Raw genomic sequence first — 21,424 nt, forward strand, 5'->3', positions numbered from 1 at the left:
GCAGATGTATCGTCGTGATATGGCTGCGTCTGCTGGATAAACAGAGTTTATGACAACTACACACACACACACACACGCACAGACACACAGGCAATGCACCCGAGCACAACGTACATACAGTCATCACTTTTCAGAGTGCAAAGATGCTGCACAGCACATCGTAGCATTCCTACACAACCCTCACTGTCTGTCCTGTGCTGCAGCCACACACGTGTGACTGAAAGTAAGGGGAGTGGAGAGGAAAACAGCAGCCTCTGAAGATATTGCATCCTCTCATCTCCAGCCCTTCTTCTCACTCTCTCTTTCCACTAATCACCTGCGTTATTTTTCTTCTGCTCCCATTCCTGCAATCTTCTGATATTTTGGCTGTCATTTATCTCTCCTTTCACATCTCCCATAAATCATTTTATCTCCCACGCAGTTTTCAGACTTTTTTTTTTCCTCAACTTCCTCCCTCCTCCTCACTGCCGGCACCTTAATCAGCTGAACTGTCAAAAACACATTCTTCTTTCACCTCACAGACACACACACACACACACACACACACAGAAATCTGTTCTCACTGTCTCCCACTGTTTGAAGTGAAAAAGTCATTTGTTGTGTAGATGGTAGATCAATAGCAGTTTGCTCCGATAGCAAATCTACGAATCCTCATGTTGTGCACTCCACTTTTCCTTCCTGCCGTCTGTATTTGTCTACAATGCCTCTGTCTAATCAACTCTAGCCCTACCTCATACTTCCCATCTGTCTTAGTCTTTCCTTTCCTCCTGAAAGGAAAACCAGTGCATCCAGAATATTACACATGGTCTATAGCAACACTTTGTTATATTATTTTAGTTTAGCCATTCAAATTCATTAACTCAGTATAAAGAATATAAAGAGACAAAGTGCATAGAAAGGAAAAAAGTGAGTGAGAAAGACTCATAGTAACAGACATAATGAGATGCAGCAATGGAAAAGCGATAAAGAGAAACATCTACAGTATAAATGCAAAAGTAACACATCTGCATAAATACATATTGTATGTAGGGAATCATTAAACTCAATTTATTCCCCTGCAGAAGCACACATCGATGCAAGAAAAAAAACCTTTCTTCATTTTAATTTGGACTTTAGTTCTAAATAAAATGGATTCAGCATGTGAAATAGTTCATTAGCTGAGTAAAACACTTGCAAATGCACATGTGAAAACACACGCGCGCATAGCCACCGATAACAGGCACAAAAACGCAACAACGTAGTGAGCCCGAGAAATGTGCTTAGCGTGTGCAAACACAAAAAGACGCACACTAACACACAGTAATGTGTGTATGTAAATGACACCATGGCTGAGGTGAATTTGAACAGCGAAGTGTATTCAAGGTCAGAGCTGTTTACCAGAGTCAGTGTAAACACACAGACAGACAACACTGTTTGATACTGGCCAACAACGCCTGAACCACACACACACACACACACACACACAGCCATCCACACTTTTCTAAACAAGCAAAGATATTATTCAGGTACAAAAAACATACACAAACACATTTTTTAACAAACAGGAACACCTAGTACACACAGACACTGAGGATAACACAAGCATCTATACGGTCAGAGAAAAAGAGGCTCGCCAACACACATAGATCACGCCCAAGCACATATAGATGATATAGGGGTGGAAGAAGATAAAGTCAGTAAGAAAGAGTGATACAAAGCACAAAGATCTAAAATAACTCTTTACAACAGGCCGAGCCTAATAACAAATAGAACAACCTTGAGAAACGCAACAGAAAAACAAAACATGGAGAGAAATGAAAGAGAAAACAGGGGCAGAACAGTCTCTAATTAAAGTTGGAACGTGGATGGCAATATCTGTGTTGTTTATGTTTGTTTTTGTTTTATCTTGGTGACATCATTTCCAGCATTAGTAGACATATTTTGTGCTTTACTAATATTATGGGAAATTATTTTTCCAGAGGGCGGCATGGCGGTGTAGTAGTTAACGCTGTTGAATCAGTTCGTCCTGGTTTGAATCCACGGGTCAGCAGGGTGCCTTTCTGTGTGGAGTTTGCATGTTTTCCCTGTGTCTGCGTGGGTTCTTCATCACATTTTCAAACACATGCATGTCAGGTTAATTGGTGACTTTAAATTGCCCATAGGTGTGAATTTGAGCGTGAAAGGTTGTCTGTCTCTGTATGTAACCCTGTCCAGGGTGTACCCCGCCTCTTGCCCGATGACAGCTGGGATAGGCTGCAGCACTCCTGTGACCCTTGAGTGGACAAGCAGTTGAGAAAATGGATGGATGGATAGATGGATGATATTTCCACCCTTGATGCTGTTTCAGTTGAAAAACACGGAAAAGAAGTACTATGAAAGTGCATTAGGTTCAGCTAAAACCAGGAACGAGCCAAGGTCAGAAAGAGCTAGAACACTTGAAAAACCAGGGCAGGACAGTGCTCCAGCCGAGGTTTTCAAAATGATTCAGAAAAATGGTTTCAATGGAGAAATGCATGTCTATGTAGCAACTAGAAGATTAGTGGTGAGTGATTTCATAAATAGATGCTGGCTACTGGCTAAGTACAGGTTCTCTTAGCAGTACTGCCACTACAGATAAAACAAAGTGGTTGATGCATTGTCTTGATTTGATAGTCTGTTAGCTCTTATATTTAATTAAAGAGGTTGTACACTAGGAGGCTACAATACAATCATCTGTGAACATGAAAAGCAAAGCCTAATGGGTTCTAAAAATGTTATACAGATACCACTTCCTGTAGCGCTTTTTCTAATTCTACAAAATATATTGAAGTTAAAAATGAATTAACTTTGTTAGCTTGTGTGATAGAACCTCAGTAATTCAGCATAAGAATGTGGACAGATATCGATAATGTCCAATAAGTTTTTTAGGTATAGGTAACTAAAAAGGTAACTATCAAGCCTGTCAGTGTGGTCACCAAACACTGAAGTGACAAAGACTCACTCACCATTAGTTGCATAAAGGGAGTTGGTCACCAGGGGAGAGAGAATAGGGCCGTTGGCCTGACTGACCAGTCCTGTCTGACCATTCACTGGGTTCATCAGTCCCATGGAACCAGAAGAGCTGTCAAGTGAGCGGCTGGGTGACACCCCATGTTGATCCTGAAGACAGCGAGTAAAGTAAGACTACAGGACTTAACACTTCATACAGAGACAGGTGGACAGGGACACATAAATTACCACACAAGCAAAACCCGCTAAAGCTGTGACAGAAAAACACTATTCAATGCTTAGCAATAAGTGAAGGTAAGGTTCTGAAACAATGATTGAAAAACATGTTGGTGAGATGTTTTTTTTTTTTTAAATTTATATTAATTAAATCTTTTACGCTGTTATTATATGCAAGTGTGTGGAATATGGATTGCATTTAAATTAAGATCCGACTAAGTATGTGCTTTGTAGTAGACCATTCCAACACAATCAGATGTCAAGGAGACTGAATAAGAGAGAGACACTCAAAAGATGGTGGAAGCTCAAGTTGAAAGGGGACCCCTTTCCCATGGCCTGTAGGGTTGTAACTGTCTTCAACACTGCTTCACATTTTTTGTGTGTCTGTCTGAGTGTGTGGCACTGACAATCATACCGCCACCTATCCCCTCGATGAGGTGGCCGTTTTCGGGCCCTAAATAATCAAACAAAGCCTCTGTTCAAGTGTTGTCTTTTTGGGTGTTATTTCTTTGGAATTTAAATGAGCATTTATTTGTCATCTGTGTGTGCATATTCATGCATATTCAACTTGTGAGACATTTCAACCGCACCGTTTGTTGTACTTGTGTGTCTTTGTGTTTATGTGTGTGTCTGTATAACAGCAGCCACCCACACAACAAAGAAGATGTAAAAGTGTTGTGTGTGATAAATTTTCCTAGTCATCTTACACTTGACCCCCCTCCACCAGCACCAGCTCCTGACCTCCACCCAACCTCTCCCTAATTTCAACCCAGGATACATTACTCTGTGGTGTGTTAGAGGTCTTGCGGGCCCCTTCCCATCCCTCACTCTCTCCCAGCATGCACCCCATTAGCCGGTGTCATAGTGCAATCACATTACTCCTGAAAAACAAATGCTTCTTCCGACACAAAAAAGAGGTTGTTGAGGTATCAAAACATTGGTTTTAGAGGCAGTCAAACATGTTAAATGTGAAGCTGTTTTCCTCCGTTAGGGACAGGAAAGGAATGACTGGAAAATATCTACAGTAACGTCATTTGACAGCAAATGTATGCCACAAATTAGAAAGAGTATCTGAACTGTAGGCTTCCTTTGACCCAATATGTTGCACTGTACATGCAGATGGTCAGACACGTAGTCAGTGCAATGCTAATTTTTGTTTTTTAAATTTTTTTAGAGCATTAGATATTTTGTGAATTACACATAGCTTCAGTACTTTCAGCAGCAGCCTCATCTACTCATGTCAAACATAAAACCATTAGTAACTGAATAAACAACTTGCAGTGTTTGTACTAGCAGAAAACACTCGCCATTGCTGAGTGCTGGGAGATTTCAGCTCCCACACTTGATGAGAGTTTATAGTTCTTGTTAAGATCTTCATGGTAATGAAGAAAAAGGGCAGAGTAGTTCCTCTGCAGAAGGTTCAATTGACAGACAAAAAGCTGCTTGGAAACACTCAACATTTGAGTCAGCTAAGAAATGTCCATATGAAAGTCATAATACAAGCTGTAGGTGCGGGTTAGGTGTTTGCTGAATACATGCTTTGCAGGCTTTGTCAAATAATTAGTGAGAGGGTTTTTCATTTTCCTCAAAACAAGTATGATATTGTTAGTCTTCCCTTGTGGCTGAGATCAATATGTAAACTGATTTATGTATGTTTTCAAAAGCTTTCTATTAAAGTTATATTGAAGAAATTCAGGTATTGTGAGAGCAGCACTGTTGATATTCAAGAACAGTGTCAGATTTCAGCCATGGAAAATCTATGAGAGGTTAGAGAAAGTTGGCTGAAGATAAATACAGTAAGAAAAAGTGAGCAAACAGGAAAAAGAAAGAGAGAAAAGGGCATACAGAAGAAAAAGAAGAAGAAAGATGTGTGTGTGGGGGGGGCAAAGTGGTCCACTTCCATGTTAATACATCAATAAAGAAGCTCAAAAAGGCTTTTAAGGTAGCCTGTTATCTAGCTTTCTTTCTTTGTCTCTCTTGTATCCTTTTCCACTCTTAAGACAAAGCAGGACGCGAGCCTTTGATGCTCCAAACAGCTTTCACCATCGAGCTATTGACAGGGGGATGCCCAGAGCGCTCTTAGCCCCCGCGAACAACTATATACACACATTCACTCAGATGCAAGCTTATACCTAAACGCTGCTTATTACAGCATTACAAGACACTCTGCCTTAAAGAATGTTAGTTTTAATTGAACACTACATCTATGACCTAGTCTACTCTAAAAGCACACACACCTTGACCCTGTGATTTGTATTGGCTGCATGGTTTTCTTTGAGATAATCCATGCATCTGTCTATGTCTTATGCTTGTGTGTGAGCATGTCATGCAGTGTGTAGCTGAAGCTCTTTTCAACTACCAGCAGGCCAAGGAAAGACCCATTCACACTTGAGCCAACAACCCAGCTTTGTGTGTGCAAGGGTTTATATAAACATTGAACGGTCGTGTAAAAGGCATCAGCTGAAAATAAGCCAAAAATGAAAAGCATCTTTTTCTACTCATAAAAAAAAGAAATACAGCTGAGTAAAGAATACTGTCTCTCTCTCTCACACACACACACACACACACACACACACACGGAAAGAAACACAAAGAAATACACAGACACACAAAATCTCAATAGCTCAAGTGTAAATGCTCTTTCGCTGCTGCCGGTAAGAGCAGAGAAGAGAGCAGGGAGACTCGTGTCAAGTATGAGAAGAATGGCTAAGTCAGGGCTAAAAAGTTAGTATGTGCAGAAAGAGGCGTAGGCAACACACCATGGGAAAAAATAGGATTTAGCTGCTGTGAGATAGACTCTGGGTTAGGTGTCCTAGCCTAGATTTGGGCTTTCTGAGACAATATGTTTTATGTTAATCACCTTTAAGCATTACTGTATATCCAGTCACATACATTCAATTCAGACCAGAGAACATTAACACTACAACCATCCTATTTTTCCAGAATTCAGGCTTTTTATTTTTTATTTAATTTTTTTTTAGAAATGGCTATATCCATAACACAAGATCAATCATTTCCCACCATGATTTTGTATGTACTATTGGTGTGTTAGCAATTAGTTAAACGTGTCCGTGTGTGTCTGTGTGACTGAGAGAGAAACAGAGTGTGTGTACCTTTAAAGCCCTCAGCACCACTAGCTGGATGGTCCCTCTTACGTTTCCCTCCTGTGACATGGAGCGACGGAGCGTTTCCATGGCCACATGATTAGATCGTCCCAGCAGCGACTCTCCGTTCACAGCTACCAGCTGGTCATTGACACGCAGACGCCCATCCTAGAAGCAACACTCACACTGTAGTCCAGCACACAAATTCAGCATACAGGACTACAGGTATACTGTGCACATGTGTTTTAAATGTCTATTCATGAATGATTGAGGTGAATTGAAAACTGCGTAAGTGCATTCGTGTGTGTATGGTTCTGAAAAACAAATAACCTACACACCACACCACTCATGTTATGAAGCGCACTGTGCACAGTGGATCCACTTCCAACAGGAAGAGAGGAAATATCTGATATCCAGGAGATTTTATACCGTTGACCTAGTCAACTGTCTCCCACTGAGTAAGATGTCAGAGGTTAATAGAACAGGAGCATATATCACCACAAATCAATCTCAAATACAAAATCTGTTCTGATGGTAGGTATTAATTTCCATAATGTTCCACTTGACCTGCCTAGGTGAACTCTGTGTGATGTTTGTATAACTCTGGCGGAAACCTTTGGCTCAACTTTTCAAGAACTAACTCCAGGCTTTAAAAGCTTTTGTTAAATTAAATGCTTTAATTGAGTACTTCTGCAGGACTGCACAGATTTTTAATTACTTTTAATAACTTTAATTATTTTTGCTTATTTAGGCATGTATGAGAAAATGATGTCACCTTGTATGCAGCCCCTCCATGTATAATGGATTTAATGAAGATTCCCAGATCCTCCCCTGTCTCCCTGGATTTGTTTCCTTTGAGGCTGACACCCAGTCCAGCCGAGCCAGTGTCATTGAGGGGTACCTCGAACATGAGCTGCTCCTTTCCAGTCTCTGAAACAAAGCCTGGAACATGGGGCACCTCCTCCTTCTGGGAGTGAAAGACAGAGTGGTAGGTAGAAAGTGGGGGCATCAATGAGGAAGGGAGAAAGGTGAACAGGGTGAGGGTGAGGAGAAAGAGGTCAGCTCATTGTGCTTGAATAGTCTCCAAAAGCTAAACTAAAAGCTTTTCCATTTGAGAGAAACCATTACAAGGAGCTTTTGAGCTAAATTTCTCTATGAGTGAAAAATTGTGACCAGAGTCTATTTTCGAAGGAGAAAGAAAAAGAAAAAAAAGCCATTTGGACTGGCTGCTTTTATATACCCATCTTTTTTTCATTTCTCAGCTCTGCAATATCAATAAAATGACCTGTGCATTAGACAGAACAGAATACAGCAAATACAGAGAGCCAGGGAAACAGAAGTAGTGAGCAAAGGGAATATAGAGAGGAAAGGAAAATCGTAAAACACACAAGAGAAAGAACCGAGGAATGACTGTATAAATAGATATTACTATTATAATGGTTAAAAAAAACATATTATCATGGAAGAGATATAGCTGAAATGACTAAGTTTGAGTCAGAGATGGTGGGAAAAAAAAAAGACTGTAAACAAAAGAAGCAAGTGGATGCTGCTACATCAAAGTGTGTGTTTGGAGCTTGTGATGGCTCAGTGGGAGATTGCACAGTTACCTGCATATAGATTATACTTATTTCAAGTGCACTGACAGGACATTCAGGAAAAGAACCTAGGAAAATTAGTCCATATTACTAATAACCATATAACAAGTATGACTCTCACATCAAGACAGCAAATTTATCTTTGGATCAGAAAAGAGACAGAGAACAGAACGGGTCAACTACAGGACTGAAGCAAACTATTTTGACATTATAGAGACAGAGGAAAAATATAATTTCTGTATTTTGTGTCTGATCAAACCTTTGTAGAGACTTTCACATACATGACTGTGTGTTTGCATTTGCCAGAAATATGATTATGTGTAGTTTGGAAAACGTCTCCATCTGTGTGTACGTGGCTGTTTATGTACATGCATTAATTTAGATTGTGTGTCTGTGTGTGTGTGTCTGTGTGTGCCTGAGTGTTTGCGTGGGTCAGCAGTGTCAGGTTTAGACACTGTTTGTCTGTGAGGATTGTAGGTTTAACAGCGTTAAGCCGACACAAAGTCCTCTACTCTGCAGAAAACTGTTTTCCCTGCTGGAAAAAGTTCCCCCCATCAGACTCACTGTCCAGACCTGATAGCAAGCCGCACGACCTTGGACAGAACTTCAAAACCCCCAGAAGAGAAATGTTAGCTAGTTTCTGCACATAATTACATAGAGAATACATTAGTCCCTGATATTCTGTCCGAAGAAATGTTCAATTTGGCAACTTTGCAGTTATCCTGCCACGTTACGTCTTCATTCATCTGATTGAACTTCCGCAGCTTATTAATTTATTTCTTTTCTTTGCACTCAGCATGGGGCAGAACCAGTGCCAGATTGAATTTAGAGCAGAGGCTTGGTGTTATTGTACTGTAGAAAAGTTTGAACCAGCAGTTTTCAGCTTTGGGGTCAAGACCACCCACAGAGCTTTGAGATGTTTTATGGAATCTGACAAAAATATGCAAATGTATGTAAAGTTGTTTTTCTGGGTGATGAATTCAATTTCCCTGTAAAACAATGAATAAGCGCAGGCCCCAGGTTTTCTCTGATAATTTACCAGAGAAATAAACAGCAGCAAAGTAAAACTAAAATCACCATTTGTTTTCTTGTTCTGTGGGTTTTTACAACCGAGTGGACACAGAAAGAACCCGTTTCTATTTTATTCTATTCTTTAGCTGGACCCCAAAAAATAAAAACATCTTTCCTTTATATTAACTAAAATTGCTTCTATACACACACACACACACACACACACACAGGAGTAGACCAGGGTGTAAACAATTTGTACTGTAAGTGCACACTGCAATTTCATGGATCATTTCTATTATTTCAGCTTTATTGTTATCATACCGTAGGTGATTATCTGTGTGTAATACTAAAATAATTCAGCTATGTCCTTTCATAAGTTTTTTTTTTTTTGGTTACAACAAAAAGGTGCATGTATCCTTTGTACGTGAACTCTATCAAATATCCTTCATACTAGTTTAACATTTCAATGGGTTCCCACAATGACGGATCAACAGAAAGACACTACTAGAAAAGACAGCTCACTCACTGGTGTGTGTGTGTGTGTGTGCCAGTATGTACACACACACACACACACAGATATATGTATGTATATATATATATATATATATATATATATATATATATATATATATAGTCCTTAACTCCCCCATATAGGGCAGGTGAACTGTCGGCCTAAGAGAGAAATAGAGAAACATAAAACAATAGATAAAATTAAAAAGGGAAATAAGAAGAATGATGATTAAATTCTTAGTTATCATTTGGAGTATACTACTGTGCTGTAAACTCCTTCACACCTGCATGTGTGCACTGTCATCCTCTGTGTGTGTGTGTGTGTGTGTGTGTGTGTGTGTATGTAAAAAAGCCCCTTGCTGTGGAAATGACTGGCTAAGGATTCATTTTACAAGGCCAAACAAAAGTAACTGCTGTGTCCTTAAATGCAGCAGCAGGTGAAAGACACACAAATATACTGTATATATACACACATTTACATACAAATGGCTGAGGTAAGTACTCCCAGGGACATGATGGGCTATGCTTTCGACTTATTAAAATAATAAATGTCCCATCAATGACCACTCAGGATGGGCCCCTAATGTCCAATTTCACATCCTCTCTTCATCAGTGTAAATGCTGTAGAGAGAGGTCCACAGACCACAATCTTTATCAGAGTGACTAAGGAGCATTTACAACCCTATAAAAAAAAACAAAAAACAAAAAGATAAATAGAGACAAAGAAAGAAGGAGAGAGGTGCACCCTGTAGTGTCTTTAGGTAAGGTGTAATAATTCTCTAAATCCATAGTTTGTTCAGACATCAGCAGCGTTTATCTACACTCTGTACTGCCCCACGCAGGAGAGTAGAGTACGCAGGGAGACCACTGTGGGTGACCAGCATTTGTGTCCTTTATTGTGGGTTAAATGTCCATGAGGAAGCTGTATGAAGGCATATAGATACAGTACTTCATATTATGTGCTCGTGTCTTAATGCCTATGTAGTTAAATGAGTACAGCACTAACTAGCATTGTACATCCTCCAGCTTTTATAAATAAAGGTCAGTGCATCAAGGGAAACGTTGCCTGCAGGTCCTGAGAACCTAACGGATGTTGGTAGAACAGGGTTCATTTTTCAAAGCTACAAGTGGTCATTTGCTTTCACGTTGTAACATGGGGTCATGGTGAGAGCTGGGCAGCCTTCTGTTCTTGTGCAGAAGCCCCACACACAAACACAGAATTACTTATTGGCAACAGCTGTTGTCTTCTACACAAGGGACCATTAAAAGAGATCTTTCACAGACACTGCTAGTCAGGGCTCACATATGAAACTGATGAAATGTGATTGTAGAGTAACTGGTGAGTGGGTGTTAAAACAGAAGCAAAAATACTGTATTAGAAAGTGCATTTGGTCAGATGGGCATGTGTTCCACAGAAGAAGCAAGCAAGTGCTGTCTTGAAAAACATAGGCCTCTGCAGATTTCTACTTGGCAGAGTAAAACTATTTCTCTTTGTATGTGAAATTGACAGAGGATGCATTACACTGTTTACCAGTCACTCTGAATTCCTGACTCTACACCAACTTTCCAACTGCTGAGCGTCTTCAGACAGAATATATTTTATCATTTGCTATTGCTATGCACATGGGCATGGCATTGTCAGATCACTACTGAAAGAGTGTTCAATTCATACATTTTTATTATGAACTACTTTGTATACTGTATGTCAACATACTGACACGGGCTCTACAGTGCTTAAAGGAAAAACTGTAAAATGCAATCTGTACATCATATCTGAATGAATTAAACAAACACGGTACAAAAAAGCTACAGCTTCAGAGGTGGCTGGATTTTGTTACCTCTATACAGCGTAGTATAGGTGTTTTCACATTTTTATTATTCATGGTAAAGATGAAGAGACGTGAGAGAGGTATCAACCTTACCATGAAACTCTTATTTTAAGTTAAAGATGCACTTAGGAGTTTTCTGCAAATCCAAATTTTGCTTCTTTTACTCTCAACAAATCAAAGGTTTTGTTGGTAAGAATCAGAAGTTGTCATGTTATGACAACACCCATGGTGATTCTGAGTGACTTGAACCCGCATTTGATATGTACGAGCATGTGCGACACTCGTGTGAGGAGGGCTTTATGACACAGCAGCGACTTTAGATGATAGGATAATGAAGGAGCTGATAAACCTTCAATAAACAGCAGAGAGATATGAGATGAGACAGAGAGCCAGAGAGGGAGAGAAGAGAGACATGATACCCTTCTCGGCTGCTCTCCACTGGGAAGATGGCAGCTCCTGCAGAGACGCCAAGCTGCCAAGGAGTGTGTGTATGTGTGTGTGTGTGTGTATGTGCATGTGGATACAGAGGTCTCTGAGGGTGTAACAGATGGGGGATCTACTGTAGTGATTCTGTGAGGTCACATTGGTGACGATATCAGTGAGATTTCTCTCACACACACACACACACACACACACACAATGACACACACGTGTGCGCACGCACAGACAACAGACTGCAAAAAAGGAGCACAGACGCACACACAGTGGCTGCAGTGGTGATGGATGGGGAAAAATCAGAATGAAGAAACTGTTCAATAAAGTTGTTTTGTTTTGAATGTGCTCCGTCACCAGCTGCCAACTGTTCACTGATTTAATATGTCAGTGTGTGCGAGAGGAGCATCTGGTAGTAAGGAAAATGTTTCCTGTTGTGGAAAAAAACGGGAAAAAAAGAGGAAAATAAATTTAACGGACTGACAGAGGAACGTATTTCAGCTCATCATATGTTGGATTCTGAAAGTAGCTTTACACAAATAGCCTGATGGAATCATTGTTCAATTAGCAGGAAAAGTGTGTCTAGTTTGCGTTCTTATACTCATCTATTCCCTAACTAAAATGTTTCATTTGATATGCTTCTGTGTTTACAGTGAGGTAGATGGTAAAGAATATAAACACAAAAGATCCCACCAAACCCCATTAATGCCACTGGTACATACTAAAACATAAGTCATGGTTTTCTGACATGAAACCTCACTCTATTAAAGTATTGTTATTTTACTTGGATGTCTCACTTTCACTGTGCTGAATGATTTCTGTGGATAGACAAACATGCAACTTGCAAATGTGTGATGTGGGAACCCAATGCCTCTGATGGACACAGTAAGAATGGACTAATGATAATGATAATAATGATATGAAGATCTATAATATAAGTGTGCCTCAAAGAATTTGTAAGTAGTTTACTGAACCTACGGGTTTAGCTCCTCTACATACACAAAACACATTTACTGGATTTTAACTTATTTATATGATATATAATCCTCGTATCTTAGATTGAAGAGAGTTGTCAATGACATGCAAGAACAATTAAAGAGAGTGAGAGGTGTGAAATGTCTGGAAGTACAAAAGAACATCTTTATTTGAAACATTAGTTTCAAGGCACTAGCCAGCTCAGGAGGCATATGTATAGTTGTTATATTGTGTAATGTGTATAAATATGATTCCATGTCACAGAAAGTGACTTTGAGTAAGTGTGTGTATGTTTGTGTATGTAGAGGTGGTGTAATGCCTTTGTTCTACAGTGAGCACACACATTAGTAGACAACACCAGATGGTGGGCTAAAATGAGACAACGGAAGAGGGGGAGGAGAAGATAGACAAGATCCTTCCATCATTTCATCATCATCCTTCTTCTGTTTCCTCCCTGTAAACACAAACAACCTGGCATAACCCTTCATATCAAATAAATAGGAAAAAAAAATTGCAACTTTGCGTTAACTGAAGCCACATCACTGGTTAAAGTCCGTAAAAAGATGGTTATGTTGGAACTGTACCTGAGGTTTGGTATAAAACGACAAACGTTTTACAAATTACAACATTCCCATCTGCTTCGCTGCATTATGAGCAGAAAAAACAAACATTCTCTCTGGTTTTTACCAAATCATGAGAAATGTGCAATGTTTTTAACATCCTCAGCATAAACTGTCAAAAATGGAAGAAAAATAACTAAGAAGTCACAAAATTAAAAAAAGAATATTTTTATTCATAAGGAAAACCATGAATTTGATTCAAAAGTTTCTGTTTTGATTTTGGTTCAATATTTGAGTTAATTGAGTCAATTTAACAAAGGCTTGATTATAAGATCTGGGACTGTTCTGCACACAGCTACCCTCGACAGCAGCTAAGACCTACAACAAGACTGGTAGATGTGCGAAGGTTTAAGTTGGTGCTGTTTATAAAAAAACTAATTACATGGCAAAACCTGGACAACATGCCAGTGAGTGAATCATAATAAAACGGCTTGGCTTATGCGCAAATATGAAGTAAAATTCAATTCTGTGTGCACTACTGTTGCCGTTTGGAAGCATTTGAATGGTCAGTCTGCTGCTGTTGTTGTTCATCTCACTCACAAGAGCAACATACTGTAAGTGTATGTGTGATTTCATTTGATCCAAACTGTTGCCACTAAATATCAGTTACATGTCCCATCTCACATACACATCCTTTTACATGCTCATGCATGTTCACAGCTATAGAAAAACTACAATTCCATCAAACCAAAGTGGATTCCTTGTTCTGTATTTCGTGTGACAGTCCAACATCCTCGTTTCAAACTGATGCATACACCCACACTTACCATCTACATACTTATGTATTCAAACTGAGCTTAGCTCACCAACGAGAACCTGCTGCTCACCCATGTAATTAATTACCTCTCAAACTAAACTATAATCAAGAGTCAGTCGAAGCATTTCTCTTCATTTCCACCTCTTGGAAATGAAGAGAAATGGATCAGTCTGCTTTTCCACCACAGCAGGCATACTTTCCCCAGATACAGGCTTCATTTTTATTCATTTAAATAAGCAACAGCAGAAACTCTATTTCTCACATTTAAAGAGTGCATTGGGAAATCCAAACACCTCCATACCAGCAGCATCGCTACTGCTTCCAGTGCAGTAAGGAAAAGGCAAAACCAGTCCTTCTGAAATAACGCCTTAAACCTCAATATCTAAACCTGAGCAAATAAACTAATTCAATTAATTAAAGATCACATGCAATAATTAAATACAATACAAGCTGGGTCAAATCTAACCTTACAAGTTTTTTTTTTTTTAATGACACTCACTCAGAAAGGCATCTGTGATCATAACACCAAGAGGACTGCCATGGAGTTCAGACATGCGCACAAAAAGAATCGGTGGACTAGATACTAGATACAACACTCATAAATGATGGTAAATGTTAACACATGTGCACACTCCAGCACATTGCTCTATTTCCTGACTTTAGAAACAGAATTTCCTATGGGGCTCAGGGTTATATGCACATGTCTGTGTGTGGGACTTCCCGGCAGCCATTGAGGAAACATCAGTCGATTGGAGCGGAAAAAGATACAAAGGGTAACATAAAAAGGAGAACAAGACAAAGTGAGAGCTGGAAAAAGTTAACCTGAGACCTGAGTGAAGGGTGGAGAGAGACAATAAAGTAAATTTCGACAAATGACAAATGGTTGGTGTATGAATTTGTAAGAAAGTTGTTTTTCTCCTCTGTGTAGATGAAGTTGAAGTGCTACAGATGTAGAGTGCTGTTCAGTGAAAGAAGAAAATATAGCAAGGAAAATGAGTTATTGTGTAAAGAGCATGTAGGAACAGACAGAAGGTAATGAGTCATCTACAAAAAATGGTCACCTACGGTCAGAAAACAAAGGAAGGATTTAATTATCATCAGGGTATGTTCAGCAGATGATCAGGTAAAGTCATGAAAAAGAATGGGAAGATAGAACAAGGATGAATAAGAGATATGTTTATTAATTAAAGCACAGCTGAAAAGCAGCAGACGCATTCTAACAAGGCACAAAATATGTCCATCGATAATCTGAATATGAAGCTTTACAGTGGTCTCATGTCATCAATCAAAACACTGTATGATATAATTACTGGGTCAAGTTAAAGATGGGATGATACTGGCCAGTGAAGTACATCTTCTTTTAAGTGAACACCAATCAACTGAAATAACAGCTTTCACTGGCTGACAATCCAGCATTTTAATTGGTTCTTACCATCTCTCTTGGCAAAAACATGTCTTCCTGCCGTAGAATCACAAGACACACACTCTCTCCCTGTCGCGTGCTGCGTAGCATACACACCAACTCCTCTTGGCCCACCCCTGTTATATCCACACCGTTTACCTATAAACAAACACATCAACAACACAACAAGCACAGTGCTGGTTTAGAGTGATCATTTAAGTACATGTTGTTCTTTGAGTGATTTTGTGAGTCCAATAACAAAGTCCTGTACCTCCAGTATGCGGTCTCCAGACTGCAGGCGCCCATCTTTGACAGCAGCGCCACGCGGTAGAATGTTTTTGACTAGAATAGGACCAGGACCGTGGATTGATGAATCTCTGGTTACCACAGTAAAACCAAGACCTTCTGGACCTAAACACACACACACATGCAAACAAAGAAAGCCAACAGGTGAGGTACAGTACAAACAAGCAAAAGTAAGAGTACTACATAAAACCTCTCTACAGCTGTTTACTGAGAATAAACTGAGTATAAAAACAATCCTGAGCTGAGAGAACTTCAACACCATGTTCCTGACTTAGCTCCTTACTACACAGTGCGAGAGTGTGTCACTTTAAACCCTTTAGCTATAGCTGTTGGTACAGTATCTGCAGGTGTGAAGGTTTTCAAATGGGTTCAGATGGAGGGCAGAGAGAAGAAAAACAAAATGAGAAAGAGATGAGGAAAAGGCAAAAGAGGAATGAGTGTAACAAAGTAGAAACACAGAGTGAATGTCCTGGAAAGGGATGTGATGAAGATTAAAATAGTAATCAGTAAAGCACTTGTGCAATACACACACACACACACACACACAAATGAGTAGGAATGTGCTTATAAACATGCATGCGTGCACAAAAATGACTACACACAGACTGAGAGGCTGGTTGTGTGTTTTATAGACCTCATTTAGTCTGGTCTCTTTAGCAGAGCCAAGTCAGCAGTTTGGTCCAGTATGAATTCATATCAGCAAAAATGGACAGATCAATAAAGACTTAATAGACCCTGAAGAGGGGGAATCAGGAAGATGGAGAGAGGAAGGGCAAGAGGAAGAAGAGTCAGCCAGAGAACAGAAAGGAAGATTTAGAGAAATCAGCACGTGTTGGGCGACAGGAGGAGAATTAAAGCGTGTCAATAATATACAGTCCACTCAGAAAAGGACCAGAAATCAAGGGGTTAATATTATGCCAGGGTGTGTTTTGTTTGAAGATAATTCAATGAACATATAAGTGTTGAAAACTAAAGAGTGAGCTCACGAGGCAGTAGAAAATATTCTGAAATATTTCAGATGCAAATAATGCCAGTATCATTCAAGAATAATGTTGAGTATACATTTAGAGTCAGACGTCCCTCACCTTTTTTTAGGTCTATTCTTAATCTTCGTCCTACTCTCTTGTTGGTCACCAAGCTGGCCAAGGCAGGACCTTTCTTGAGGAGCGGACTTTCACTCCTCCCCTTGAGGGTCTAGGTTGAGACAAAATGCATAAAATAAAAGACGACAACAGAGAGAGAAAAGCATCAAAGCTGAGTATTGAGCTATTTCATTGACACTGTAAGACACTAAAAAAGGGACGTGATATTTGTAAAAGACTAACAGCCTGTTACATAGAGGTGACAATCTCTGAGTCATTGTCAGTGTCTTCCACTCATTGATCATTGCTTATTGAAATGAACAATGGTGAATGTAGACTCAAGTATTCTTGATTGTTTGTTTTTTTTCTGCTGTTTTCAGAACTTTCTAAAACACGTTTTTCCTTTGTCATTATGTGTATTGTGTGGAGAGCGATGATAAAGAATGTATGAATATTAAATTGAGAAACTGAGTGTGTCTGAAATGGATCCAAACACACTTTATTAAAAGTGAAAAGCCAGAATCACATGAAGCTGTTGTACTATTTCAAACTTAACAGAATGCAGCAGAAACAGACAAATGATGTAGAGCCCTGCCAAATGTTTCTACATGTTCAATACAAAATCACAGAAAATCACTTTATTTAAAAAAAGGAAAATAAGATGGTAATCAGCTGTTGCTAAGTAACTGTTGCCTCTATGCCAGCTGTTTAGCAAATGTCAGCCACGTCACCATGGCAATGTTGGTGATACAATTACGTGCTTGAATAAGAAGAATAAGAAGACTTTATAAGTGTAGCAAAGAAGCAGGAAGTAAGTAAAAATAATGTGGGACTGTAGCAAGTAAACATCTAACAGGACTCAAGGCACTAAATAAACCACAAAATAAAAAAACAGGATGTGTGGGGTGTTTTAGCATATAGCATTGGTTAGGTTCAAGTAATTGTGTCCTGTAACTGTTACTTGTTTTCTTGGAGCAGAGCAACTTACACTGCCAGCAGCTTCCAGAGTGGCAGCTTCCTCTGCGAGTCGTGTGGTCGGATTCTCAAAGGGCTTAAACACAGGTTTGGCTTTGACGGGTGGGGGTGGTTCTTTGCACTTGGTGCTACGTGGGCTGTTATCAGGACCGGCACTGTTGTTCAACAGCTGACCAATCAGACTCTTCTCATAACGTTCTCTGTTGGAGGAAGGAACTACTTCCAAGCAGACAACTGGGGAACGCATTGCCTGGCGAAACACTTCCTGAGCTCTGGAGACAAAAATAGAGATGGAGATGGTTGAACAGGTTGATAGAGTTTAAGTAAAGCATCTGTACTGTATATATACACTTAACATTAAAACTAATTACACCATTAATCACAGTTACATAGAGAGTGTAGCTATTAATCTGAGGACATATAACTCAGTCAGGAGCAAACTAATAATAAAAGATAGATGATATAAATGAGATTACACTGACAAATTATGATTTCCAGATAATTACTAATGATTAAGACAACAACTGTAATGGTCTATAACATATTTGAGGCTCATATTTAATCATATTATAAACTAATTTTAAGTGACACTGTTCAAAACAGCTTAAATGTGCTTAATAGTAGATATGATAATATATAATTGCACTTTAAATTCACAGTGATATGAGACATGAGTACCTGTGAATGTTAAGCAGTTAATGTTAATCAAAACATGCAATGATGCTGATGATCTTTCAGAAATTAACTCAAATATCAAGAGAAATTAAACACTGGTTATTTCTGATGAATTGCAGTAACTGTAGTTCTTCATTTTTTTAAAACTGCATTATGTTGTATCTGTTTTGTGTTTCAATCTGTATATTTCTATGTTTTTTTCAGTTATCAGTGGTTACAGTACATCTGGTGGCTCACTGTGTCTGTTGTTGTTTCATCTTCATTGAGCTCAATGCAGAACTGTGACACCTGTACAGTAGGCCATTATATTCTAATGATCTATGAAAAAACAACATTTATAGATAATTATCTTATATTAGATTATGCTAATTAAGTTAGTGGGACCATCGTGTCAGGAGAGATTGGAACCCACCATCATTCACCTCAGAGAAGCAACAGAGAAAATCCGGTTTATTTAGTTTCAATTGAATTATACTCCTATTGTTTCCCGCCTAGATTATTAGTACATGTATAACAATCATAATGTTTCTATTTTTAGAACGTATGTATAAAAAAACAAGTTCAAAGTAAACCAGTTTTAATAGATGACATGTCCACTAACACCTCTCGAAAAACTCTCAAACTTAACATTAATATAAGACAACTTACAAATATATATGCAATGATAAAATGACATTGTGAGAAAGCTTCCATTATCCCAAGGGGATCAGTAAAGTATTCATCTAAACCAGTTACTTAATCAAAGAAAATCTAAACTATTTTAACCATCAACCACGTATACTACTATTCTACTATAAAGTATTTTCCATTTATGACCAATTTAATTGTCATTGCATCTTCTACTTATTATGCATGTAGTAATTCCTTTTGAGTGAGCTATTGGTGTATGTAAAGCATGAAAATATCTACCGCACACAAGTACCAGCCTTCAGGGAATACTTTGTGTGTGTGCTGGTGTGTGTGTTTGGGGATGAGTGGTCATGTCTTCTTCATTTTTCGCAGATAGGATTTGCATATTGAAACGGTTACACATTAGGCCACTCTAAGCAAACGCTTGTGTCACACCTTTCTCAATAACAATTGAAGTGATTTTCATTGTATTAGGACCACAATAGAGTACACTCATAGTAGATGTGAAATCTATATTGAAGTGTGCATTGGGGCCACTGTGCGCAGATGATATCATTATTGTTCCTGATTAGACAACTTCTGCAGACAAAATTGTGCAAAAAAAAAAAAAAAGATATTGTATTCAAACAGGATTCTCTGTGTGTGTGTGTGTGTGTGTGTGTGTGTGTCTGTGTGTGTGTGTGGACACAGCACTTAGACGGATCAGTGTACTTTCAGTGGCCTACTTATACGTTATTCACTGGACCAAGACACATATTTAAATACACCTGCCATAACAGAACAATACTAGGGTGAGTGTGTGTGTCCAGCTGCATAAGATCATAGTCAAACCTGTCAGTGTTACACTGTATTATAGTATAACACTGACAGTGTATAGCCCAATAACTTGGGCTAGGTACTGTATATCTAATCCAAGTAAAACATTTTTCATGTAGTTTCTTGTTAGTGAATTTATCCATACAGTATTCTTGCAGTTACGTTTTAAATTAAATGCCTACAGGTTAAAATAATTTCACACTATCTATGAGCGTGTATGTGTGTGCGCATATGTGAGAATTGTGTTGAGAACATACACCTCTTATTGAACAATAGCTGCGAACCCCACTGGTGATAATCCCTTTACCTATCTACAGTACAGCATAAAATACCTCACATATAATCTTATTACCACACTAAACACTGGACAAGGACTATTGTGTAGACTACAACGACACTGTAATGTGTTGAAATCATTATAACATCCACATCAGTCAATGTAATCTATGGCAATCGTTTGTACAGGTGTCTTTTGTCATTTTAATGCTCTGTAATCGTGTTACATCCCCAAATTCTCTCATGTTAATGTACTTTGTTTTAGGTCTTTCAATGTAACAGTACAGAAACTCTACTACGCAACATCTGGTCACAACAAACACTTTTTTTTCTTCATAGGATTGAAATTAAATACCCAAACACACGAAGGCTACATCTAGCAGACACACACATACATGTAGAAGAATTTCAAAGCAATGTCTTTGAAACATCTGCCAAGTGTCTTTGTCTTTCTCTTTGTGATGGCAATACGATATAAGCCCTCTGACAATGGAAAGAGAAACATGACACAAAGAAGCAAAGATGACAAAATAAACTGGCAAGACCTAACCTAAAAAGGTTGCCAACATAAAATGTTTAGACTTGGACCGTGTTTTTACTTTCTAATGTTTACGAATCACAGCAGGTGACACACCTGCAGCAATAATCAATGATTTAATGGTCAACATAATTAAAGCTCACATGTGACCTGTGTCAGTACACACAGGCTTGTTTTGCTGTTCTTTTAACCTGTCAATTCACTTCAATTGTTTTGGGGCAAAGGCTATAATCTCAGAGATACATCAAAATGGAGCAAAAAAAAACTGTGTGGCTTCACATAGTGCTGGTTGACTGACCCTTTAAATATGACTGCACTCAAATGTTTAGATATTTTGAAATCTTGTTTGTTAAGGATTTCAAAATGTTAGATTTATATAATATTGTTATATTAGCAATAATTTAACTGTTTTGTACTATTGGAAGCTAGAAATATAACATAAACACAACCTAACATTTCTCTTACCCACCACAGTGCATGTGGAAAGATTTTCTACCATGAAAAAACTGAGTGCCAAATATGCCATTTGAAACACGCCTAGCAAAGTGGCACAACTAGCATGAAGGGAAATGGAGCACTTTAGGGTAGCCTGCGCTTAACACTGTCTTTGCATATAGGTGTTTTATGGCCCTTTAAACCCTCTCAAAGTATATTTTTTCTAAGGCTGCTACATGGAACTGTAAACAAGGAGAGAAGTTCACTTTTACC

At 38.8% G+C, this 21,424-nt stretch overlaps 1 protein-coding gene across 7 annotated transcripts in view; it reads right to left on the bottom strand.

Annotated features, from left to right (window-relative positions):
- Positions 1-21,424, bottom strand: part of LOC113172885 (partitioning defective 3 homolog B-like) — a 172,917-nt gene that overhangs the window by 86,686 nt on the left and 64,807 nt on the right. For 6 of the 7 annotated variants that reach the window (XM_026375939.1, XM_026375944.1, XM_026375943.1 and 3 more), the window contains exons 9-15: positions 17,795-18,053; positions 16,810-16,918; positions 15,690-15,829; positions 15,449-15,577; positions 7,063-7,254; positions 6,297-6,455; positions 2,964-3,117 (exon numbers count right to left, since the gene is read on the bottom strand). In XM_026375939.1, coding sequence (XP_026231724.1) covers positions 2,964-3,117; positions 6,297-6,455; positions 7,063-7,254; positions 15,449-15,577; positions 15,690-15,829; positions 16,810-16,918; positions 17,795-18,053 — 1,142 coding nt within the window. The remainder of the gene's footprint in view (positions 1-2,963; positions 3,118-6,296; positions 6,456-7,062; positions 7,255-15,448; positions 15,578-15,689; positions 15,830-16,809; positions 16,919-17,794; positions 18,054-21,424) is intronic. The other variant, XM_026375942.1, reaches the window with a different exon arrangement.

This window comes from Anabas testudineus, chromosome 21 (assembly GCF_900324465.2).
Source record: "Anabas testudineus chromosome 21, fAnaTes1.2, whole genome shotgun sequence".
NCBI lineage: Eukaryota > Metazoa > Chordata > Actinopteri > Anabantiformes > Anabantidae > Anabas > Anabas testudineus.